This window comes from Podarcis gaigeae (genome assembly GCF_964106915.1).
Source record: "Podarcis gaigeae genome assembly, chromosome: 4".
In the NCBI taxonomy this organism is placed as follows: Eukaryota; Metazoa; Chordata; class Lepidosauria; order Squamata; family Lacertidae; genus Podarcis; species Podarcis gaigeae.
Genome location: NC_139677.1, coordinates 43,594,960 through 43,622,205, shown reverse-complemented (window position 1 = coordinate 43,622,205; position 27,246 = coordinate 43,594,960). Strand labels below are relative to the sequence as shown.

Below are 27,246 nucleotides of genomic sequence, written 5' to 3'. Positions count from 1 at the left end.
AATTTATGACAGCATGCTCTACTTAACAACAGCAGCAGCCATGCACAACTGTAGACACATCTAAAGCACCCATGCTCAGTCCACTAGATCCTTTTTCACCAATACAGGACAAATATAGATTATGTTTGCAAACAGCAAGTTACTATTGTTTCCTCAAAATATCCAGCTAGAGGATAATCTATCATCCACTAAGGCAAAAGTGGCACATGTCTTCAGTTCCACAAAGCTTGAGTCACTGAGAAGGGACTGGAATAATACGACCATATTCAGAGGGATAATGTTTATTCTCTCTGTTGTAGCAACTGCTATGAGCTGTGCTACATGTTATATGATTTTTTTATTGTACTTTTAAAGACATACCACAGATTACCAGTTTGGGAACCCCTGCTGTATGGTTTTGGGGAGAGCATGCAAAGATCTGCACCAGGATTAAATAATGGCTCAAAGCAAAATCACAGTATACCCATTTTATCATATGGCTCAGTCTCCTTCTGAGTCTTGCAAATATATATCTTGCAAATATATATCTACATCACATCAGTGGCGGAACTTCATTCTCCGGCACCGGGGGAGGGGGCAGAGAGCAGGCGGGGGTGGGGCTGGCACGTGTCCCAGGGGTGGGGCACGCTGCCCACAGGGGTGTGGCATGCATCCTGGGGGGTGTGGCATGCTGCCTGCAGAGGCGTGGCACCCAGCGTGGGCAGGGGGCGCAGCTGCGATGGCACCCCACCTGGATTGTGCTGCCGGGGGCGGTGCGCTCCCCCCCACTCCTCTTCCTCTGCCAGTGCATCACATCCATTTAGCTATCCAAAGCTTCCAAACAACTAAATTTATCCAGCTTCATCTGGTACGCCAGCTGATACCCTACCTGCCTGCACCCTGTCTTGCCAGAGTGGTACATGCTCTGGTTATTTTCCACTTGGACTACAGAAGTGCGCTCTATGTGGGGCTTTCTTTGAAGGTGACTTGGAAACTACAACTAATCCAGAATGTGGCTGCCAGACTGGTGACTGGGAGTGGCTGCCAGGACCATATAACATCGATCCTAAAAGATCTACATTGGCTCCCAAGTATGCTTCTGAGCTCAATTCAAAGTGTTGGTGCTGATCTTTAAAGCCCTACATGGTATACCTGAAGGAGCGTCTCCACTCCCATCGTTCAACCTGGACACTGAGATCCAGCTTTAAGTGCCTTCTGGCAGCTTCCTCATTGAGAGAATTGAGGTTACAGGAATCCAGGCAGAGGGCCTCCTCGGTAGTCACGCCCACCCTGTGGAATGCCTGCCTGTAATATGTCAAGGAAATAAACTATATGACTTTTAGAATACATCTGAAGGCAGCCCTGTATAGGGAAGGTTTTAATGTTTAATGTTTTCCTGTGTTTGATGTTTTAATTTGTTAGAAGTTACCCAGAATGGCTGGCGGCATATAAATATAAATTATTATTATCCTACCTATCTAGTTATTCCAGGACCTACCTACTTAGTTCCTCACTCCTTGTTTCTTGCTTGTCCCATGTGAATTCTACCACCGCCATAGTATTTGAAATACAACAAACTTGTGAGAAACTGTACAGAAATGCATTACAGTAATTTTCATATATCTTTCTCCTAATGAAATGAGGTGAATATGTGGGAAATAACTGAAGGCACTCACACCTACAATAAACTTAAAGATGGAATTCTATTGCATTATCTACATGAATGTCAGCTGAAATGTCTAGCAAGTAGGTGAAGATGCCCACACAGCTGTCTCCCAGGGCAATATTCTTTCCCTGTTGAAGTATGAGAAGGCACTAATAAGCATTAAGACAAATAAATGTGATCTTTAAACCACAGGAACAGCTACTGGAAGCCTCTCTCTTTTCTACAAATGGAATTTTTAAAAAAATAAACTTTTAACTTATGAAAAGACCTTGACCATACATATAATTTATTATATAACTTGTGAAAAGGCTCTTGTTGCCAGGGAGAAAGACTTAGGACAACAAGTGTTGCCAGGGAGATAGACTTAGGACAACCAGTTCAATGCACAATGTTTATAGCAATGTGGAAACCAATCAGATTTTTGTACATGCTGCTTTTCAAATATATATATAGAAACAGAAAACACAAAGCCCTTTTCCTCCACCTGAAGCAGTATGAGCAAGGTGTTTGTGGGAGCAAGACGAATAAAAATAACATTTCACCACTCTGCTGTTCTGAAACCCCTAATCAACAAAAAGTAGATGAGGCTTTCAACACCTATCTGCAAGAGTGTGGAATCAACATGGGTTTTGTGATTAGATTTCAAAAGGAAGCCTTGAAAGCATTTGGATGTGAAGAAAAAACAACAGACCCTAATCTAGAAATCTCCCTCCCTCCCTGCATACATCTTAAGGTATGTTAGGAAGCTGCAGCACTATTTTGTCAGGGGAACAAGTCAAGAAGAGACAACCCATGCTTTCCTAAGTATCCATATTAAGTACCAGCCTGAATGTAATGTTTCACTGACATAGAAACATAGAAACATACATAGAAAGGAGAATAGTTCAGGAGATGGCTTCAAGAACACATGATCCACTGCACAGTACACAATTATGCACATAAAGATTTCTGTTATGGGAATTATATCAAATGTGTTGAAGAAATTATGTGCAGACATCAGTAGGAACTTTCATGTGTGGGTATTATTATTATTATTATTGCTATCTTGCCAAAATGGCTTCTATATATATATGTATAATATGAATTGTAGGGAAAGACTTATAAAATGTATTTAACTAACAATAATTTATTGAACTTATTTATATAGGACTATAGTTGAAATAAGTAAAACCTGAATACATTTTGTCAAAATGCAACTATAAAGTAAATGTGTCCAAGAAGCCCCAAACCACCATATTTCTCAAGCACAGTGAACAAGTAATAATTAAACCAAGAGATCCATGCAGCAGACCCAATACATTTTATACATGCCTTCAAACATAAGAATGAATATAAGAACAATTGCATAATCCCTAAAATTATTTAATTTTATATAATCTCCATGCAGTCAAAGTAATCTTCCAAAAGTAGTCCTTCAGATAAATTCTGTCATAAATCTCAAATGCTATGAACTAAAAACAGGTATGTGATACCTTCAATATTAACTATAAATTTTGATGACGTATGATAGTCCCCAATTAGCATCACAACACTTCTAAATGTAAACAATAGAACATGGGTATTTAATTTAAATTGTATAATGAAAAATACACAAAATTTACAAGACAATTATTGGTATTATCCTATGCAATGGAAATCTGCCTGCACAATGGGACATCCAGTTTCCTTCTCCCACCCCTGGCATGCCCCCAAAATCTGCTCCAGAATGTTCCCCAACCTTCCAGAGCAGATTGTGTGCAGGAATGTGCAGGGGGCTGCAACAGGGGGATGAACAAGAACGCTAGCTGCATAAGAAAGCACTACTTGCACTAACTGAATCTCACCCTCTGTCCAGCCACAGCCTGTCCAGGCTGTTTGTATTATAATAAATGCATGTTCAATTAAATCAACATTACTTGTAGGTAACTTATCTCAAATAAGTAGGGGCCAACTTTGCACATGCAGAAGCAATCTTTCAAACATGCCAAAGGGGCATGAGTAAAAATGAGACACTGACTAAAGTATAATAAAATACAGATGGGAGACAGCTATGAACATTATGGCTGATTTTTCTCCACTTTGGTCCCACTCACTTGTAAACTAATATGTTCATATGTTAGTGTTAAACTGCCTGGTGATACTGTTCCTTCTTTATATTCTTTAATAAATAGACCAACAGTGGATATTAATTCCTTCCACTCCAGAAAAGTCTTGTTATACTGTTATAGGTGAATAGCCATAAAAACAGGATACTGTTCTATATTGGGGAGGGGGATTAAATTTTTATTTAATAAATGTATATCCTGTCTTCTAAATAATTTCTCACAAAGTGATAAATGAAACATCTCTAAGATACTGGAAATTAATTACCTAATATTAAATAAGAATTCCAAAGAATACAAAATTTCCTGACACATTCTTCCTCTCCTCTCCCTACAAGGAAATGAACATAAAATGAAGTATTCTAAAATTACCAAGCAGGAATTGGCACTGTAGATATCTTAATTATTAAGCAAATAAAAATGGTTTGACTGTAGAGGAAACCTCTGTTTACAATATTACACAGAATGCTTCTTTTAAAATAAAATTAAACAAGATATGAAGGTGACCTCATACCTGCTGTACAATAGTTGTTAATTCAAGACAGAGCTGTATGACATTGTTCCTTGTTACAGAATAATCTGTCACAGCAGCAAAAGGTGATCTGAAAAAATGAAAAAGTTTACTAAAATGAAATCATGGTTTCTCTTGAAGTACTAAGTATACACAGACGACTTCAACAATAGCATTTATGAAAAACAAATATGCTACAGTTATATATAACACACCAGGCATAGGGAAACTCAGCCCTCCAAATGTTTTGAGACTACAATTCCCATCATCCCTGACCACCAGTCCTGTTAGCTAGGGATGATGGGAGTTGTAGTCCCAAAACATCTGAAGGGCCGAGTTTCCCTATGCCTATAATACACTGCTTTGAAAGCAGTTACAGTACAAGATCATTACATGTAGCCATTGCTGAAACTTATTCCTTTGAAGTGTTTTATATTCATAGGGTTCTATGACATTTTGAATTGTCAGAACGTAATAAGGGTATTAACATCCTGTGGCTTTTGAAGTTTTCCAAATGGATAAAAATGGCTATCTACAATATTTGTGTATTTTGGAGAACATTGAAAGAGAAAAAATATCTTCTACCCTGTAGCTGCAACTAAATTTGAAGGGAGAAGATTAACCATACCCTCCAACCACTAGGCAAAACCGGTTAATAACCAGAAAAGAGGAAACACATTGGTCCCCAAAGAGAACAGAAGAAAACATTTGTGCAGATGCAAATTTCTCTCATGCTATTCTTTGCTACTCTAATACAACATTATTTACATCCCAAGGCAGGAATGTTGCATCATTTATTGAACTGATTTAGGCTGCACTATGAAACACAGCACTATGATTGAAAGAAATGTTTTTTTTTCTTCATAGAAAGGGACATTGGAAATTTTAATTACACAACTTCTACTAAGAGTGAATCTTTCTGCTTATGATCCTTGAACCTGAGGGACTCATTTGTTATTTTTTACTACCCATATAAAAATCAGATGTGTACATGTGATAACCCTATCCCTCCCCCTCTGTAGTGCCCCTTTTGATTAAGTTTACAGACATTGACTTCTCAAGGCCACCCAGCAAACTTTGTGACCGAGTAGAGATTTTCCTTTAGATTTGTCAGCCCAAGTGCATTCTACACCTGTAACTGGAACCTGCTGCATACTAATGCAGTGCCCAATGTTCCTCTTCACTGTTGCACTGTATGCCCACCTCTGTGGTACCCCATTCCATTATCCTACGTTTCTTCCCCCACCCCCAAACTGTCATAGAGCATTTCAAGGTCACTCAGCACATTCATTGGCTTGTTCTAGGGGGGCGGTGTTCAAAAGCCTTTTTGTACTTCTGCAAAACCTCTTTTGAAAACAGAGGAGAAGGGAGAAAATGAACATGAACATTTTAGCATGGGCACAATATTAACCACAACACATGCCAGAAACGTAGCACATTTCCCAGCCATCATCAGTTATGTCTCCTTCTGGATTTTTCTACAGCACTAACGACAATTCTACCCCATTCTGACTTGTAACTTCCATTCAAAGCACTTTAATCTTCACCATTATCTATATTATAAACTACCACAGTTGTTTGCCTTTTGAGCTTTTTAGCATGCTCTACTAGAATAAGGGAAAATGGGGAAAAAGATTTATCTCAGACAATCAGGTAAACAGTGTTTGGTTCTGGGGCTCTCATGAGTACTTTTCTATAAAATGACACAGCAGAGGATAGCTACAAAAAGAAACATGTGGAGTGAAATTCTAAGCCAGATTATTTTAAACCCTTTTCATACATGACTTCCAAACTATAAAGAATTGTATATTAAGCTTGCTCAAGACTTTCTATCTCAATGATATTTTTTAAAATAATTTCTTTGAGAAGTTCCTGGTCCTATTCTTCAGGTTACGTGGTTCTCTTCTCACCCTTTAAATTTGTTTCACATGGAAATATGAAGCATTTGTAAAAATATTCTCCTGCCATCTCCCCTCACTCGTATTCAACACTAAAAGCATGGAAAGATGGAAAAAATAACAGAAATCTCAGAGGAAACCAGTGAGTTGAAGGAAGGGCGAGGTTTAATGCTGCTGCCAAATAGAGCAGATTTAAATACTGCACTGAAATGGCTGTTTCAACAGGTGGACCAGGAAAGAGTGAAGTGGTCCTAAAGAAAGCAAGTAAAAAAAAGAGAGAACCTTATAAATATTCATCTCATTCTTAACATACTCCACAGCGCATTAGCTTTGGAGGCTTTAGGGTTTTAGATTGGGGGAAGCATAAGACAAAAATAAGACCACTGAAGCCAATTATGCAAAAAGAAAGCAGTATTACTTGGCATGATAAGGAGGAAAGAACAGGATATATATGAACAGTTAGCAACCACAGCTTCTAAAACAACTTTATTCCACAATAGTAGGTACACAAGATGGATACTTTCTTTGCATTCTGAGGATGTTTCTTTGAACATACTTTCTTTGCATTCTGAGGATTTGTCTTCAGGAGAGAAAACTTGTGTTCAGACAGTTTCTACCACACTTGCAGATCCAGACCGAATATTGTGATAGTTCCTCTTTCTTTTAAAGCAGGTAACTCCAACTTGCAGGTATAACTTTATAATATAGTGTTCTAACAAACAGCATATGAACATGTAGGCGAATGTGCATGACTAAAATGGTCATCCATGAAAGTCCTGAAATTACCTGTCTAGCCAAGCCAGGAGACTTTTTGCTGCTCCAATCAGATCCACCACTGAGGTAAGGAAATCATTTGGTAATTTTCTGCTGGTTCTGCCATCATAGTGACCACTTCTCCTTCTTCCCGTGATAAAGTTCTGAAGGTTTTTGGCAGACGCATTTAGCTTGTGAGAAAGTGTCTTTAGATTTTCTGTTTCCAGTCCATAGTTCTGCATTTAAAAGAAATTGGGAAAACAGTTAGTTCTTCATCTTTATACAAAGCACTAAAAAAACCCAAGGATGGTTAAAATCTAAACATACATGGCAAACTGCTTTAAAAAGTCCTTGCATGCTTTGTTTCCAAAAAAATATTGACACAGACTTGGGCAAAAGTCTATGTAATCTTTATCTAGGGAAACAAACAAGTGTACTTTTCTGATATCCTGTAAAGCAATTTTAAGCCTTTAATCAATTTAACCTCTCTATAGACCCACTTTCATCTGTGTGACATAAGAAATGATCTGCTCTGTCAATACAGGAAACTGAATCTTGAATCTCATGTAAACTAAACTATATCTATTAAATGCAGAAGAGGTGGCCCTCCTCTTGCCAGGGGCTAACATTTTTAAGTCCTCCAAGCCTGAAGCCAAAAGCCACATCTTTACAGCAACAAGTATGACCATACTCATTTATAACCAACATATTCATATTGTATAACCATGTGGGCTGCAGATGATGCAGTACTGTCTTAACTCTTGCCTTCCTTTGAGTAGTTTTTATCAATGTGTGGATATTTCTAGGAAAAGATTCCAATATGCTGGGACGCTTATCCTTAAAATGTACTTAGTTAAGAAAACCAACTTTTTAAAAACTTTTTTTTTTGGCTATTGTTACATAATACCTACCTACACTAAATCATCTTAATCCAGATGCAGCTATGGCTTGCAAGGTGCACATGTGAGCTAGCTCATTAGTTTGACTTAATGGAGCACAATCCAAAGTAGACACTCCTCAGATGTGTGGAACAACCCTTACAAACAATAATTTTCATGGGTGGCATTCAATTAAGTTTCACTCACAGCTGATCCATTGAAATTTATGAAAATGACTAAGATCAATTGATTTCAACAGGCCTACTCTGAGTAAGACTTAGTTAAATCCCACCTCACGTGTGTTATGCTTTGCGGAGTTTTAAATTGTGGTTTTGTACTATTTGATTTGCTTTAAATATTTCTTTGACAAATTACAATAAAGGTGGCATTTTAAGAAAGAAAGTTAATGCTTGCAACAAAATGCTGAGTTGGAACACTGGTGCTCAACTGGGCTCTGAACCATTACCTCTTTTGCACAAGGACCCCGCCCCCGCATGTACACAGCACATTTTTAAACTAAGGAAGGGGAAATAGGCTTGCCAAATTATTTAAACATACACTATAAAAGGAACATATTTTTGTAAGCACAAATTTATTGGCTATAATATATGATAGCAATTATTATCCACAAAACTTGCTATTCGACTATAAGATCTCCGTCTAAGAAAATGAAAGTTAAGGATGCCAAAAAATGGCAGAAGAAAAAAATTGTGTCTCTCTGGGAGTAAGTCTTCATTATAGGTGCTAACAATTTATTCCGATTAAAGGGAGTCTAGGCTATAGCTATTATGAACAAAAAACAGCCCTGCTGGATCAGTGGACCCACCTAGTCCAATGTCCACTTCTCACAGAGACCAAACATATGCTTCTGAGGAAACCCACAAGCAGGCATTGAGCAAAACAACACCTTTCCCATCAGTAGGACTCTTAGCAGCTGGTATTCAGAAGTACAGTGGAGGTAAATAGTAGAGGTAAAACAAACCCATCAGGGCTAGGAACCATTTATTGCCTTATTAATCCCCAAAATAAACCTCGTGTCACTTCTGCCCCCACTACCCTGTGTTATTAGTTACAGTAACTTTAGGAGAAATAGAATGTTGGTAGATGCATGACAGTTGATGTGACAGTTGACAGTTAATGACGAGACGTTATGCTTTAGCTCTCAATTCCAAAACATTCCAAAATCTCCACTCAGGCATCAGTGTCATCAGTATCAAAATAGGTGCCTTTCTGGTGCTTCTTTAGCCAATACTAATCAATTTTCACAAATGCAGACAGCTCAAAAGAATTATAACACCTCACATCTAGCAAGTTTTGGCATGGGGAGAGGGGATGGCTATCTTTAGGCACATCCGGCCTAACAACTTGACAGAATGGTTGGATTTCCTCCTTAAGCCTTTCACAGTCCTCAGTACCTGTGCAGGGACCCATAAATTAGTTTCCAGCACGGACAAAATTTTGCTGTGAAATGGGGACATGAAAAAAACAGTGGGGAAGACTCCTGCTGTTTCTTTCTCCAGACTTCAGCACAAGTGAGAGCTCAGATCAGGCAATATGTGTTGCTGAGCCTTGTTTTTTATTAAAAGCCTAAGAAACTTACCCTTGAGCAAGATGGCAAGTGGATGACTGATCATGTGAGATTTATTTTTTTTAAAAAAAAATCATTTAATGTGTCAACACGAATAGAAGTTATTAATATTGCAGTTGTTGTATAAGGGATTGTTACTATGACCAGAATGTAATGGAAATTAATAAGATTCTGGAATGCAGAAATGAAGCAAATAATCAAGCCATCAATTCTAGCACGTGGGGGGCCACCTTATCTAAATTATATAATTCAGTACTTGAACGATTGGTATTAATAATTGTATTATAAATTGGTACTGCTATAATGAGGCTACTATTGGATTGTAATTGAAAACTAATAAAAAATATTATCGGATTATGTGACAAAAAATAAGAAGCCTTTAAATAATCCATAACAATAAATTGTCTCCATCTTATCATTCCACTTTATGCCACATAATGTATTGTTATGCTACGTCTCTTTACCCAGGAAACTATGCCTTTAAAATACGGTAGCAAATCAGCCCTCTGCCTGGTTCCCTGTAACCTCACATCTCACAGTGAGGGAACCACCAGAAGGCCCTCAGAGCTGGACCTCAGTGTCTAGGCAGAATGATGGGGGTGAAGACGCTCCTTCAGGTATGCTGGGCCGAGGCCATTTAGGGCTTTAAAGGTCAGCACAAACACTTTGAATTGTGCTTAGAAATGTACTGGGAGCCAGGCCCATTAATTGGGAGTGAAATCATAACTATCTAATGGTTGCCAGGCCCATTAATTACCACAGTCAATTAAAATTCTCTCTGAGTAAAAACAGTTTGAACTGTTTATATGCCACCTTTAATCCTATTACATACATACATAAATACATATATAATTTTCTTCGCATGCCACCTTTCCACAGTTCAAACCATGCTCAAGGCAGCTTACAACATGAAAAGAACTAACTACAACATAGCGAAAGTTATCATAAGCAATAAATAAAACATTAAAAATCCACAACCAATTTCAAAATAAAGCACAACATGATCTAAAATAAAGATTAAAAGAACAAACAGCAACAACCGCCACAAAAAAACCCCAAACACCCCAGTGATCTTGAGGCAGGTCACAATGGTTTAAAATACAAAAAAAAAAAAAAAAAGCGCCAAAGGTGAAATATAATTAAAATTGTAATCACCAATCCATCTGTTAAATATTATAAAGGACATGGTCATGTTTCCCCATGCATTACATGCACAACCAATTCAGAACCCGGGCAGTCTAAGTAGGCAGCAGCTGAATGGCAATAGACGGCTCCACAACTGGAGTGCTATTGCCAATGAAATAGACTCTCCTCCCCATAGGATGGCTGGGCTTGTTGGAGAATGAGTCAAATCAAGCTCAATGCTGAAGTGGGGATGAGTTTGTTGTGTGTGAATGTGAGAGACAAAGACAGACAAAGAGAACGTATGCTATGGGGGGGGGGGGGTTGTGTGAGAGAGAAAGGGAAGGGAGAGAATATAGTCTTATACTGAATTAGACCACTGTTCTATCTAGCTCAGTGTTTTCTATGTTGACTAGCAGCAGCTCTCCAGGGTTTGAGGCACGGGGCATTCCTAGCCCCACCTGGAGATGCCAGGGACTTTCTGCATGAAAGATAGATGCTCTGCCACTGAGCTACAGCCGTTCCCCCTGGAGCATGTGCTGTATGTGTGGCATGTTTGAATGCATATCTGCTAGCAGTGCATGCCAGTGACAGTGGGTTCAGGGTAGACACACTAATTTTTGGCAGTGCTCACTTTCACTTTGGTCACTAACATGCAGCTCTCAGAGGGTTGGCGAACAGCAAATGCAGTCAAAAAAGGTTAGCCACCCCTGCCCTAGGCCTTCGTTGAATGTTTTTGCAGTCACATCATGCTGCTGAAGAAGCAAACTTTTCTCTACGAAAGTTCATGCCAGAATTTATACATAAGTAAGATTCCACAGTGCTCTTGGAATTTTGCTATAACAAATTAACATGGCCACTCTGAATTGGCACTTCTTATGTCGAAACCTTTCAAAGAGGCTTCTTAGAGGTTAGCAATGTGGCACTACTCCAGCTGTGTATGACAAATCTTTCTTTTAAGAAAAGACTATTGATCCTATTCCCTGATGCAGTTCCTTCCAAACCCTTTTTCTTATTGTCCAGACCACCAAGTGACTGGAAGACATTCTTTACTTATTTAGAAAAGGTATAACTGCACTCTTAGCTTGGGGCTTCAACGTAGAATGTAATAAAACTGTTATGTTCAGGATCCAAAACATGTCAGGGCAATCAAGTCTAAGGTTCTTCAAGAAATCTCCTCACATATGCATATACTTATACATATAATCTGAGGAAAAGCTAGAAACAGAAGCTTTAGTAGTATTACAAACAGAAAACATGATGCAACTAAGGTTTGATTTCTCTCTTTATCTCTTTCTCTCTCACACTATTATAGTGTGGATGTGTGCTTATAAAAATGTGACCAACAAACTTGAAATGTAAGCTCTTATGTAAGCAATTGCACATCATCTTTCACAAGTGCAAGAAACCAAACGGATTCAGCTGTTGAACAAGTGGGCTAGCAAAACTAGTCATCACTTGCTGCTGCATCATTCATTTTTTAACCTATGATTTATATTCTGGTCTGCATTCTGCTAAGGATACATAGATTCACTGAATAAAATACTGACTAGAAACTGAAGGCTATGTTCCAAATCAGTAAGCAGGCATATTACTACTACTGTCACTTCTGCTTTTTTCTGTATTAAAAGCTCAAGCTGTGTACAATGTTACCAGATCCTTAAACGTATGAATGCAGTTTCTATCCACAGTGTCTGTTCAAGGGAACAAATATATGTTCATGTTCACTTGTGGCTTTTAAAATAATTAAAACAGAAAGGTGATCATGTGGCTACTTTACTTAATTCTTTCCACAATCTATGGAATGGACTGCAATACCAATAATCCAACTTCTGTAGATCTCCTATAAAATTAATATTTTTTTTTACTAAATTCTCAGGCAACTATGAAACTATCTATTGCTGAGATCAGAATAATTTTTTTACTTTTCTGCAGGTATAACGTTGAGGCAAATGTGAAAAGGCCATGAGCAATGTGACATTTTGTAAGTATAATATGCATGTTGCTTTTACTAAAAGTACAAAGGATGAGAACAGATTTTTAAAGCACAATCGTTTTTATTATAAACATCTAAGAAGCAAAGCAACAGCAGGGAGAAGGACTCAGGAAGCCTAATATATAAAATCTACAGAAGCAACTAGCTGAGTGCTGCTGCTATTTCTGCTCTTATAATAGAAGGAGAAAAAGTTAAAAATCCAAGAGCTATGAAGCTAGGGTGTTATGAAGGCCAGATTTTTTTTTAATATCCAAATTTAACAGTGTCACTTAAATGAATATAGCTTTTTCTGAACAGCGCTTGAAGTTCCACATGCAAATAACATAATGTGCCTCAGGTAAAGTCTTGCATGTGTGATACAGTTATAAATTAACAATTTAGAATAATATTTAGAAATTAAATCTATTTTTCAACACAACTCCAGCACAAAAGAAAAACAGAAGGAAGTTCTAGTGGAACAAGAGAACCAACATTATTTTATTCTTTATTTATTAATAAATACAGTTGTATCTTGGATCCTGAACGCCTTGGCTCCCGAATGATCGAAACCCGGAAGTGATTGTTCTGGTTTTTGAATGGTTTTCGGAAGTTGAATGTCCGGCAAAGCTTCTGCAGTTTCAGACTGGCTGCAGGAGCTTCCTGCAGCCAATGAGAAACTGCACTTTGGCTTCCGAACGTTTTGGAAGTTGAACAGACTTTTGGAACAGATTCTGTTCGACTTCCAAGGTACAACTGTAAATGTGCTGTCAGTCTTATGTCTGGGGTGTTTAGGGAGGGGTACTATCTCCGCTGGGGGACACCGTGCACCTTCTGGCATATTCTGTCCACCTTTGGTTCTCAACCTGCACTCAGCACTCACCTGTGGCTCCCATAACCTGTCAGCATGTGACAGAGGTGACACCCCAGGAATAGCTTTGTTTGGCCGGCTAAACCAGGTGAGGGTAGTCAAAGGGTCTCAAACCCTCAATGAGTTAGGGACCTCCCCTGCAGGTGAAGACAGGCTGCAGCAGATTGAGTGACAAGACCAGTAGTGGGTTCAACAGTTAATAAGGTGGTTTCTCCATGTGCTGTAGATGGTGTTCATCAACCTGAAAAGGTAGCTCATCTAGAAGAAAAATTCTGTTCCTAAACCTCCACTGATTTGCAGGGTATCTTCAGGAGAAGAAAAGACTAAGTACTAAACCCTACACAAATATGGAGTGGAGACCCTAAGACAGTTGGATGGCACCTTGTACACTTTCTTCTGGCAACTCTTACAGCCAAGCTGGTGCCAAACATATTGCTCTGCTTTCCTTTGGACCACACCAGCAAGGCTGAATGGGGCGGATCTGGTCACCGGGGAGGACACTTTGGTGCTGCTAATGCAGCAGTTTAACTTCACCCCCAGAAGGTACACTCCATTGCCTTTCGAGACAGATGAGTGCCAACAACAACAACCCAGCCTTTGGGGGGGGGACCTCCCAAGGTGGCCAGATTTTTGTTACTTTTTGCTCCATATTCCATACAAAGGTAAAGGGACCCCTGACAATTAAGTCCAGTCATGAACGACTCAGGGGTTGTGGCGCTCACCTTGCTTTAAAGGCCGAGGGAGCCAGCGTTTGTCCGCTTCTGCAGACAGTTTTTCTGGGTCATGTGGCCAGCATGACTAAGCCGCTTCTGACGAAACCAGAGCAGTGCACAGCAACACCATTTACCTTCTCAAGAGAGCGGTACCAATTTATCTACTTGCACTGTGTGCTTTTGAACTGCTAGGTTAGCAGGAGCTGGGACCGAACAATGGAAGCTCACTCTGTCGCAGGGATTCGAACCGCCGACCTTTCAATCGGCAAGCCCAAGCGGCACAGTGGTTTAACCCACAGCACCACCCGCGTCCCGCTCCGTATTCCATACTCCTCTCCTATTGTTTGCATAATTGTAATGTAAACTCTTAAGTCCCTTGAATTTATTACCTACCAGCTAGACCTCAAATGCAACCAGGGCTGTCATAAGCATATGTAGCACCAGGGTGCAAAGATCTGCCCGACGACCTTTGCTCAGGAAAAGAAAACAGGAAACGTAAGGAGCCCAGCGCAACAAACCAGGCATTGGGCACCTCGTGGTGTAAGCAGCGTGCACTGGGTGGGCCTCTCTATGACCCTACACCAACCCCAGGCGTGCAGGAGTGTGGAGCCGGCCGGCTGCCTCAGCACCTCGCCCCCAAACTCACGGCGCAGAACCACCTGCAGCAGAACAGCTCCCATATCTTGTCTCTCCACCTCCTCACCCCTTACCTCTCCCTTTTAATTTTAATCAGGTATTCAAATACATAATTTGTTTTTAACTGCAGGCTCAGTTCAAAAACATGTGAAGTAATTGATAGACTCTGTGTACTAGTAAAATGCTTTTTCTAAGCATGATGCAATCATAAGCAGTCTTGAAAAGTCCCCGAAATAAACTCTATACAAAACCAATTTTCTCTTAAGGCAACCTCAGGTTCTAGTGCAACTCTTGAAAATGCAAAACACGTGCTCAGAGTTCTTTTAAACAGCACTGGCAATAACACCGAATCCTGGGAGATATCACAGATCAATTCTCATCATGCTGACTAGCCTCCTCAATTAAAATTCAGTTTTGTAATACTGTAAGAAACTGGCACATTGAAACTGATGTGATTAAAATTCTAGATTGATGTAACAATTTAAAGAACATTTATGGCATTCAAACTGAAAAAGAAAAAAAAATCCTGACAAAAATTGTCTCTCTTGCCACCCAACAATCTATCACAAAGACATTTACCAATGCACAGAGCAAGTCAACTGCTTCTAAGATGAGTTCTTGATGACCAATTCGAGTAACCCCTAGATCCTCCAGTTCTTGATGAGTGATACGTAGCAACTGATCTCCACCAATCTTTTCTCTCTCAAAATTCTTGATATACTGCTGCAGACAATCATCGAGACCTAAAACAAAAACAAACAAAAAACGTGTGAAGGGAAGAAAGAATTATTTTTCTGTATAAATGAAATAAGGGGAAATCTATATTAGACTGAATAATTTAAGCAAAATGTTTCACGAACTGATCAACAGAGATTTGAACATTTAGATGAATATGGAAGGAAATGGTTGGCATCAAAATTCTTGTATAAAATTCTTTAGCTTCATTGAAGCAGTAATCCACTAATTTGTTCTCACACATATTCACCTTAAAGCCACATACCTTTAAACCCTAGTTTCAAACTAACTTTCAGCAATGCTAATACTGACTACAGTGGTACCTCGGGTTAAGTACTTAATTTGTTCCAGACGTCCATTCTTAACCTTAAACTGTTCTTAACCTGAAGCACCACTTTAGCTAATGGGGCCTCCTGCTGCCACCACGCCGCTGCAGCATGATTTCTGTTCTCATCCTGAAGCATAGTTCTTAACCCGAGGTACTATTTCTGGGTTAGAGGCTTCTGTAACCTGAAGCGTATGTAACCCAAAGCGTATGTAACCCGAGGTACCACAGTACAGTATTAGAATTTACAGTAGAATTTACGCAGAAACAATAAGGAATGAAGAAAATGAAGACTTAAACCCATTGCCCAGTCCCTGCTAAATATGGTTAAGAGGTCAGTAACGTTAAGTTTGTCTGCACCTGGCCTATGTTTTCTCATTCCTTGTACCATGCTCACTTTCATCACAACATATTAGCTCATTTAATGCAGGTTTCATTGTCATTTCTCAATTCTGTTCTAAATCCTTATTCATTATTCAGCCAGAACACCATGCAAACACCAGTCCCATACAAAGGCATGCATGACACTTGACTATACAAATAAGAGCATAATTTTATGCATGTTCGGCACTTTTTTCACTTTTAAAATGATATAATTGTGGTTCAATGATAATACTACTTAGTATTATGTAAGTCTTTTAATGCTGGTCTTCAGGTGAACCTCACAAATTTAGCTGAATTTACCACACAGTCACAAATGCTGTTATTCAACCTAAAGCTTGGGCCTCTGGGTACTAGAACTGCTGATTTGCTAAAAAATAAAGTGATTTGCACTTGAGGTAACTCGGTCTTCATGCTAAACAGTAAACTATTAAAACAGAGCCCACAGTATGAAAAAAGTTGGAATCTTTGGAATAAAAGTAAACTTTGATACAAAGAACTACAAGAAAATAAAAGAATATGGTCTGAGCATTATATAACGAATGGCCATTATGTAAAATATAATAAAGAAAAATTTGGCATGTTTTCTTCATATTTGATACCAGAAATCTTTCTGACATACGTACTAAAGAAATCTCTCAAACATTGCTTTCAAATCTGAAAATATCCACTGAAAACAGAACACAGACTGGTTGACGTAATCTTAAATGTTTGGTAGCGTCCTTTGTCAAGAGGGATGGGATGATGCAAAATGTGAAGGTTGCTTGCTTCAAAGACCAAATGCCACATTAAAGGCAGCAGACCCTCTTCACACAGTTGTTATGTTCACACCAAGTATGTAGCTTGCCTTATCAAGAATGTGCTTCTATAGCTTTGGGGAGTGAGCAATCCCAATTTCAGTTCAACATTAATTAAACTATGTCAGCTTTCCTCAACCTGGTGCCCTCCAGATGTTCTAGGCCACAATTCCCATCAGCCACTGCCATCATGGCCTATGGTCATGGGTGACAGAAGTTGTAGTCAAAAACATCTGGAGGGCACCAGCTGGAGAAGACATGCTACAAATATAGAGCAGTATGCAGCAAATGCACAACTGGAGGATGTCCAAGCAATACAAATAACTACAAGACTATTCAAAAAGTGTTCAAATCCACAGTAGTAGGAAACTGCCCAATGTTATTTTCCCATCCACCCCATAGAAAAAAAAATCCCTGCCAAACCAAATTTGCTGACATGAATCCATTATTAATTCCAACACTCTGTGAGTTTGTCACAGATTATCAGCATTAAAAGGGGAAATAAGCCTTCCTGATCCCAGTATGAGGATCAAAAAATCACAAATACATTTATCATACTTTTGGCCAATACTATCTGAACTTTCTTGGCTCTACATTGCCACATGAGATACACACACTTGAAACCAAGTAGACATGGTTAGTATGCAAGAACATTATACCAAGCAGGTCCGATTTCAGGCTTAAGAGGGCCTTTGACCCAGTGCCCCTACAGGCAAGCCAGCAAGGCCTTACTTGGCAGCTGGCTGCAATGCTGCCCTCATGAGTGATGGTATTTCAGAGCCATCATTTAGATATCATCCAACTATCTGGAGTGCCCAACACAGCATCACTCCAGAGCATTATGGCTGGCACTACAACAGATGCTCCAGGGCACTGTTAGAAATTAAACAGGAGGGTTCATGGGAGCCCTGGAAAAGCAGAGCCCTGGGTAATAAATAATAATAATAATAATAATAATAATAATAATAATAATAATAATTTTATTTATACCCCACACTCCCCAGCCAAGACTGGGCTCAGGGTAGTATCAGTAGTGGAACCTCCTAGATTCCCAGCCACTGCCCCAAGATTATGAGTTCTGATGCTGCACCTCATACAGGGCCTTAAAATTTTTTCCAGGGCCTTATTCGTGCAGGGAGTATTATCTACCACTCAGCTATCATCAAGGTTGGTGGCCTAGAATCAAGTAGGTGGTATTTCCATATCAGCATCAGACCCCTCCTGGAAGAGTGTAATGTTGCCCCATATGATGACATAACTATATCAGTGGCGAGAAAAGGCACACCACAAGCATTACACAAAGGCATTTCGCATAATAAGTGTACAGCCTTAAGATGTCAGAAAGCGGTTGCACCTATAACCAGTTTATGGAATTCAGATTTGCATGTGTGCTGAATAAAGCATCTTAACTATATTTTTAGGTCAAAGACAAATTTTATTCATCAAAACATAATACTTGAGGCATGCATTAAATCCTAAGACATCTGTTCTACAAGCAAGTGTTAAATAATTGCAACTAAAATAATAGCTGTCGTTTTGAATAAGTTAGTGCCATAAATTAACAACATTTTATCATGCTTTTTTTTTTACTAAATATTAAAGCTCTTTTGATGCTCATGATTTAATTACTGCATTGAAGTCCTATTTCAACAACTGCAAAATGCAATCAGGTGGGACAGATTGTTAGATAGATAGATTCTTTAGATAGATAGATAGATTCTTTATTGTCATTACACAAGTGCAACATTGCACAAGTGCAACGAAATTGGATGCCATCCCTTAAAAACAACAAAAGCAAAACAACAACAACAACCAAACAAACCACATTCCAGCCACACCCACACCCACACCCATCAAACTCCCAGGTCACACTATCGAGTTACTGCATTTAAGAAGGCCACAGCTCTTGGATAGAAACTATTTTTCAGTCTATTTGTCCTTGACTTGATGTTTCTGTATCTCCTGCCAGAAGGCAGTAGTACAAACAGACTGTGTCCCGGGTGAGATGCATCCTGCAGGATATTGTTTGCTTTCCTAAGACAACGGGAACCGTACAGTTCTTCCAAAGATGGGAGGGGATGACCAATAATCCTTTGGGCTGTGGTTATGACCTTCTGGAGCACCTTCCTCTTCCTAGCTGTACAGCTGGAGAACCAGGCACAAATACAGTATGTGAGAATGCTCTCTATGGAGCCTCGGTAGAAGGACACCAGCAGTCTCTCACTCAGATTGTTCTTCTTTAAAAGTCTGAGGAAATAAATTCTCTGCTGGGCCTTCTTCACCAGAGCAGTGGTATTTGCGCTCCAAGTCATGCCCTGATCGATAGTCACTCCCAAAAACCTGAAATCCGCCACCCTCTCCACCCGTTCCCCGTTGATATACAAGGGCTGAATGTCCGCCTTTTTTTCCCTGTAATCCACCACCAATTCCTTGGTCTTAGTCGTATTAAGAGCCAGATTGTTCTCTCCACACCAAGCACAAAGCCGCTCCACCTCGTCCCGATAGGCGGACTCATCCCCTCCTGAAATGAGCCCCACCACCGTAGTGTCATCAGCAAACTTGATGATTTTGTTGCTGGAATAAATGGCTGTACAATCATACGTATAGAGAGTATAGAGCAGGGGACTCAACACACAACCCTGTGGTGAGCCGGTGTTAAGGCTAAGGGCTGTGGACATATGTGACCCTACTCTAACCCTCTGAGAACGTTCTGACAAAAAGTCCAAAACCCAGAGACAGGTGGAGTTGGAGAGTCCAATCGCCTCTAGCTTGGACACCAGTCTATGGGGGAGGATAGTGTTAAAAGCAGAGCTAAAATCCACAAACAGCAGCCTCACATAACTCCCCGGCTGCTCCAGATGGAACAGAGCAGCATGGAGAGTGGTAGTGATAGCGTCTTCCGTGGATCTATTTGCCCTGTATGCAAACTGGTAGTTGTCAAAAGTTGTTCTTGATCTTATGTCAAAACTAGTGTGATTTTAATATAATAATTTGATGGTAATGTTACAATTATAATGCATCACTGGAATAGAAATTTATTTCTTCCATGAAACAGTTGCTTTACGATAAGAGAGCTAAGTATCAATTATTTCTGAATGCAATAGGAAAATAAGGGTAAGGGTTTTGACCTAGCAACATATGCAATGACTTTATAACAGGGCAAGCACTGTTGAGCAATTTCATGGTTGAACATAATAAGAGTCTCTGTTCACTTCCCCCCAGTAAGTTGTTTAACGATTTGGTCATTTCCAAGATACAGCTGTGCAAACAATATTTCATGTCTAGCTAGTCATCATTGTGTCTTAGTCCTTAGCCTACCTACCTCTCTCACACACTTCCTGGGCAGGGCGGTGATGAGAAAAATCAAGTTACACACATGTACCGGCAGATATAAATGTTGAAAATATTCTAAAGATCAAGTCATGTAATAATTTTATTATCTTTCAGAATCCTTGTATGAGTCAGCCATATTAGGTTATAGCATCTTAGGGGTTAGCCACTCGCTTTCAAAAATTAAAGTCACTGAATAAGTAAATGAGTGCTGTTTCTTTCAAAATCAAGGACCCCCCCCCCCCAAAAAATCATATGACCAAAAAAAAAGCATATGAACACACAATAATTGATTGATTTATTTTAAAAGAATTATATGGGGCATCTTAAATGATACATGTGGATCATACTTTGGAAGTGTTTTTAACATGGAAAGATTTAGTTCAAATGAAAATGTTCAATCACCTAAGAAAAAATCATGTACATGAGCAAAGTTCCAATTTTAGTTCATACATAGGTACTAAATGTTATAACCAGCAATTCAAAAACAGTGCCTGGCGGTTTCCAAACATAGACCCAAACCTCCTTCTGGGAGCCATCATGCCAAATTGGGCACCAATATTGTCAGAAACATCCAAATTGGTGCAGTTTGTAACTGTCAGACCAAACTGGATGATGTCACACGAAACTCAGGAAAAATATATTAATTGACATCCAAATCAGCATGGTTTGGAACAGTTTGTTCTGCCATCTTGATTCAAAATGGGGTCCAACCATTTCTAAAAGTAAACCAAGGGCTGCTTCCTGATCTCAGTAACAGTCTTGCCAAATTGGGTGACAATATATTCAGAGGCATCCAAATCAGTGCTGTTTAGAATGGATCAGTCCACCATCTTGATTCAAAATGCTGCCTGTCCAAACACTGGCCAAAAACGCACTCATTGATCTTAGCAACCATCACATCAAATAGGCCATCAAAATTGCTGCAGTTTGGAACATTTCAGTCCACCATCTTAATTCAAAATGGTACACAATGTTAATCAAACATAGACAAAAATTGGCTTCTCCACTTTGGGAATTGTCACACTAAGTTTGGCAACCATATCACAAAAGGCATTCAAATGCATGGAGAACAGACAGATGGGCAAAATATATAGCAGACATACAAAACTGCATGGAAATCTGGGGAAAAAAATTAAGAACTATACAGGAAACTTAAATAATTGTTGAAATTCCCAGAATCTCAAAGCGTTTGTATACAAAGCTAAGGATGCAATTCTATGCACACTCACTTGTGATTAAGACCCACTGAAGTAGTGGGAGTTACTTCTGATGATGTATAGAATTGAGGTATGATACTGATACATTCCAAATATGTCTAGCTAGGGAGGTGGAACACCTCTTATATATTCTTATATATAAGTATGTAGAAATAAAATTATTAATAGCATTGACATTTACTATTACTAAGCACTGGAAACATAGCAGTTAGCTTTGTAGTATGACCAGCTTCATTAAGATTTGCAAGATTTTGATAATTGTTGTGGAAAACCATCATTATATAAGGTAATCAATATATTAGTTTAAAATATTATTGTGCTTAACATTGTTTCCTCAAATAGTAAAAATAGTTAAAGTGTAAAACAGCCCAAATGCCTTGTGTCCTGTGTCATAGGGTTGTTTTGAAAATCCAACATATCTTGTGAATAGAATGGTCAATACACAGATACTTTAGGAAACTAACAGCCTTCCAAATTTACTGACCCAATGCCCATTCTTAGACATTTTAAGCAGCAGTTTTGTTTAGCCCTGGCTCCTTATGTAAAATATCTCAATTTGAAGCTGAGAATTTGGGCATGCGAAAGAAAAATGACATGGCAGTTATGTTTTCCTCAAACTGGTTAACATTGTCCAGGGGAAGAAGCCCACACCCTGCCCCATGGCCTGCATTGGGTATTGATCATTGCAGGGTTGTTCTTAAGTGAGAGGCCAAAGGTTTTAGTCTTAGTCTATAAAGCTGATGTATTTATTTATACTTCTTCACTTTTCTATTCAATAGTATTATTTGCTGAACATCAATAAACATACATATATGACTTGTATACAATGTATCTGTAACAGTTGCCAGACCTGTTGCTGAGGAAAGGAAGTGCCAGATGAAACAATGAACACCATGTGAAATTTTATATTAAGTAAAACCAATAACTTCTGGAATTATTACTGTATTTTTATTGTGAGTATTGTGCTAATGTTTGTTTGTTTATCCCCAAGTGTTTCTTCCAACCATCCCAGCTTAGTTTTGCATGTTAAACAATGGCCAAAAGAGTGGTCTTCTGCTGCTTATCAGTTTGTGCCAAATCTGTTGTTTGCTTATTAATGTTGAAAACTTCACCTAACGTATGCTGACCATAGTTTTTAGAGCAATATTTTTGTTCTTATATATTATTTATTAACAAGCATATACTTTAAGCAATATGTTAAATAGTAATAGCAAACTATATCAGTAGCATTTAGTATAGGTATGTGTTAGAAGTTAGCTGACACACAAAGCAAATATATGAGTTTTAGCTCTATGCAAGCAACTAGATACAAAGCTAAGCAAATAATAATCATAACAGAAGCAGAAGCAGCTGGGTTCTTTATAACAAAACCGAAACCTGACTGGGGCTATTTGAAGCTTATAATAAATCTCATGTGTTTGTTTTATTTGTAGGCCCAATCAATGGACTAGGTTTATGGAAGACATAACAAACAATAACCACACAGAATAATACTGTGAAAAGACAACATATTTACGAATGATATTCCTGTTCTTTCTCAGCTCCACTGATAGTCATTGGAAGAACAAATTATCACTGCAAATGCCAAATCATGCCTCTTTAAGTCTCTTCTCCACAGATCATTTTGTTGAGAGCCAACTGGCAGCAAGAGTCATGTTCTCTTTCCCCTATCCTCCAAGGTTCTATTAAGGAGGAAGGCCCCTTTCCTAAGGCCAATTTTCCAAGCCTGCCAGATCACTTCTTTCTGAGAGTCAAATGCCAAATGCCATTGCTCCTCTCCCCATTTTTTCTGCTCCAAACTACACAACCACAACAGAGACTACTATTTCAGCTAGCTCAAAGGTGGATTAATTCAGGTGAAGGACTGGATCAGTGGATAGCTAGGAAAACACAGTAAACCCAGATTGCTTTGGAACAATAACTACTATAAAGCAATGCAATAGCTGAATTGATCCTGTTTTTTTGTTACCTGAAAATTACAATTTGCTAATTGCAAGAACAGTTCAAATATACTTTTTCTATTAAGTATATCTAAAAATATGCTAATATCCTTTCTTAGTAATATGAAGAATATCACATGTGATCTATATTCATTGTACAGAAAATGAACACACACACAAAATTAAACAAAAATCTAAATAATTCCTGACAATATGCATTTAATCATCACTTCAAAACAGAATGTATAACTTATCAGACTTTAGAAAATGATTTGAAGCTCTCTCAGTTACTCCATAACTACACTGATGAATGACATACAGATAGCTCACATCTGTCAAGGGCATCATTTCCACTTACAATTATCATTATCCAAACTGTCCTCCCTATCATGTTAACTTCCACTCATGTTGTCATGTACCTTCAATATACATGTTTGATAGCTGTGTAGAACCACTTTGCAGTAATATACTGGCACTGAAGTAATTTCCACAACACAAGATATCAGCTGCAAAACTATTTCAGCAACAGGTGGTTTCTCTGGGAGACTATTAATACCTTATCCTCCTCCATAGCTCAATCAAATAATATTTCAAGGTTGGGTATCAGAAGTTTCAAATCTCTTGTATTACAAAACAGCATAGTGATAAGCACATATTTCAGTTAATTGTTAGTCCATCTAGTCCAATAACTTAATCCTAAAATCAAAAATAGGAAAGATTGGGAGGGGGGACAAGTACCAGTGCTCTTGCTAGATTTATGATGGCACAATACTTAAAATTTATGAAAGTTACTCCCCAGCCATTCATATGTAGGAAATAAGCATCACACCTATGTTAATTATAAATTACAAAGTGTTATAAAATAGTCTGGAGTCATTCATCCATGTTTTTTATTGCTTCAGGCCAAATGTTGACATTTCCATCATTACATTCCCTACTGTCATGTTCTTCATGCATTCAATATTGAAGAACAAGAGAGCAAGACATTAAATACCTGGCTTGATTTATTTATTAAGATACATAATAAGGTCAGCCCTTACAAACAAAGGCAGGCTCTTTTAAAGATTCTGATAGTCCAGGAACAAAATGTTCATTTGAGCCCTTCTGTACCTCACTGCACCATGGGTCAATGTAATTTCACCCCTCAATTTGGGTGGGTGATTAAATATGCATATAATTCCACCCAAAAAAGTATATATTTGATATCAGAAGCAATTTGTTAAGATGCTATGCCTCTCAATTCAAGGACAATATTTATGACGGATTCAGTTGCAATGTATGCCAGGGTGTATCCAGAAAAATTACTGAAACCCAATTCAATAAATTTATTGGGGTCCACTGTAATCCGTAAACACAGCTTGCACTGATGCACACATTGGAATTTGGAATTTGTGAAAATAGTGTGTGCTGCTACAACATACCTATACATTGTGTGCATACTTTGTTACTCTGAGCCACATTCCATCACATTTAGAAGCCTACAGAGAATGGCAGAAAATAATCAGAACTGGAAATTCTACAGCACTATTACAGAAGAGTGTTATATGCAAGCTTCACACAGGAGACAAAACCTTCTTTGGAGTGAGGGATGCAGCTGCCATTGCATGCGTGGAACAGACTTCCACTTCCTCTCTTCCTGCAGCCACCCACACACCCTCAGAATGAGCTCCAGAAGGTTAGGAGACCCTCCAGATTTTCAGGACATGAAGGAGGGGCATAGGAAGAAGAAGAAATTCTGCTGCATGAACAGAACCTGCTTACTCAGAGTTGCAGGCAACTCATAGATAAGGGAGCACACTTCCTCCTTCTCATCAATTCAATTTAGAAATAATAAATGAGGTTCTTCTCGGTAGGAGAGGGGCTGCAGGACTTAGTGCAAGATCCTCCATGCTGCAACCTGGAAGCCTTGAATAGCTTGAAAGGAAGCTCCCTGGATCTGCAGTCCTTTCTCAAAACACTGCACCACAGCCCAAACAGTCCCCATTGTCATTAAAGGCCTGCAGTATATTCCAGAAATGTCACAGCAGCAGAAGTCACAAAATAATTCTTATGTATTATTGTAATATATTTATAATATTAGGACATCTCACAGTGCTTTTTCCACATAAGGTTTATGTTGTAAGAATTCAAATAATGTACACTGCTGCATATTAGATCTAATCAGAAGTCAGATAAACAAACTTTTAATAACAGATATTATATGAGCTTGTGTAGCCAGGAAATTATAAAGCTGCGTGGCATAAGGCTATATTAAAATTCATTACAATGATATGCCCTGGCTTAAGTTATACCTTTGAAGCCTACAACAAAATTTACACATGAGTAGATCTGCTAGGTGGCAGCACTCCCAATGATCCTGCCTTCCACCTGAACTGGCAGCTGTGAGCCTTTCTCAGACAAATAATCTACCATGACAGAGACCAGGGTTTCTACAAATGAAAGGATTAAATGTTTCTATAATGTTTGTTCATATGTAAACTTTTCCTGCAATCCTCCTGTGACTGGACATAAGATTTGGTTCTTCTGCTTCTCCTCCCCATGTTTTCAATATCTATAGTACTAGCAGAAGCCTCAGGGTACATGGAAGTGGGAAGAGAAAAACTACAGCTGTAAACACAGAAAGAAAACCAAAGGTTTTTTATCACACAATGGCATGCCCCATGCAAGAATAATGCTTATTTTATTTTAGCTAAACACATTTCTTAATGAGCAAGTGCGCTTCTGTTTATTTTGGTATTCATAAAAACAGACTCTGGTGAGGAAAAACAATGAAGTCATAATATAGGATACTTTCAAGCAGGTTAATGTTATTGAAAACTCGTTTGTGCACATAAGTGAGTTTGGGCTACTATTATCTTCTCTTCCCAAGTCCATTAAGTGTGAAGTGGATATACCAGTAAAGAAAAAACTGAAAAATAGCTAATTAATTTTCTTTTAGAAACACAAACAGCAGTTTTTTAAACAGGGAAACCAGTCACTAGTACTACACAAAGTTAGAAGTATAGGCTTGTACCTTCTGCTTTATTAGTCAAAATATTCAGACCTCAGTCCTATACCTAATGACCTGAAAGTAAGCCACACTGAACTTAATTCTAAGTAAGATTTATCTAAAATAAAGACCCAGAAACCCAACAGCAACAATCCCCACAACAAAAAAATCCCCCAAACAACACCCCAGGGATCTTGAGGCAAGTCACAACCATTTAAAATGCAAAAAGCAAATGATAATTCCCAATCCATCTGTTTAATGTTGCAAAGAACATGGCCATGTTGTCCCATGCATTACATGCACAATATGCACATACACAACCAATTTAGAAACCAAATGTTCTAAGTAGGCATCAACTGAATGGTAATGAAATGAACTAGCTTCATTGATTCCAATAGAATAAGGTCAAAGTATTAGACCTTCCATTTTTATGAAGCATTTTACCATAATACTGTCTACTGTTTTGCAGTTTTGCTGAACAGCAAATCATTGCCCTGTTTCGGGAACCATGTATATAGTTAATAAGCATTATTAAACAGGCTTACATAACTATTTATGGAAATACAAGAGTTAAATAACTAAGACCATATGCCTCAAGTTTTAAGGCGGATGAAATTGCCATGCATTAGCAAGGTAAAGAAGTCTGAGAAATAATGCCCACAACATAGCAGTTCTTCATAAATCAGTCATTCAATTGCACCAGCTTCACAGATATATTTGATACTAGCTAGATTTATTCACGCTACAAGCTAGGATTAGAGAACTCCAGTTTTCATACTTGGGATTTTATAGAATAAATATGAAAACTGGAGTTATCTCTAATACATGAAAGCCTTTCCTGTAACCATTCATATGTTCATA

The 27,246-nt window shown here is 38.6% G+C and overlaps 1 protein-coding gene and 1 long non-coding RNA gene across 17 annotated transcripts in view; one reads left to right on the top strand and one right to left on the bottom strand.

Annotated features, from left to right (window-relative positions):
- CNKSR2 (connector enhancer of kinase suppressor of Ras 2) overlaps positions 1–27,246 on the bottom strand; it is a 230,123-nt gene that overhangs the window by 102,206 nt on the left and 100,671 nt on the right. For 14 of the 15 annotated variants that reach the window (XR_014563096.1, XR_014563097.1, XM_083734205.1 and 11 more), the window contains 3 exons: positions 15,248–15,411; positions 6,922–7,124; positions 4,241–4,328 (listed from right to left, as the gene is read on the bottom strand). Coding sequence is in view for 13 of the 15 variants with exons in the window: in XM_083734205.1 (XP_083590331.1) it covers positions 4,241–4,328; positions 6,922–7,124; positions 15,248–15,411 (455 nt within the window). In the remaining 2 variants the exon portion in view is untranslated. Of the gene's footprint in view, positions 1–4,240; positions 4,329–6,921; positions 7,125–8,673; positions 8,837–15,247; positions 15,412–27,246 lie in introns of those variants that run through there. The other variant, XM_083734209.1, reaches the window with a different exon arrangement.
- LOC310842579 lies at positions 8,907–23,408 on the top strand. Of its 2 annotated transcripts, none has more exons than XR_014563235.1 (3): positions 8,907–8,988; positions 12,412–12,460; positions 22,890–23,408. It is a non-coding gene; the product is annotated as an uncharacterized lncRNA (long non-coding RNA). The 2 variants fall into 2 exon arrangements; XR_014563236.1 differs by lacking the exon at positions 22,890–23,408 and adding an exon at positions 14,935–15,208.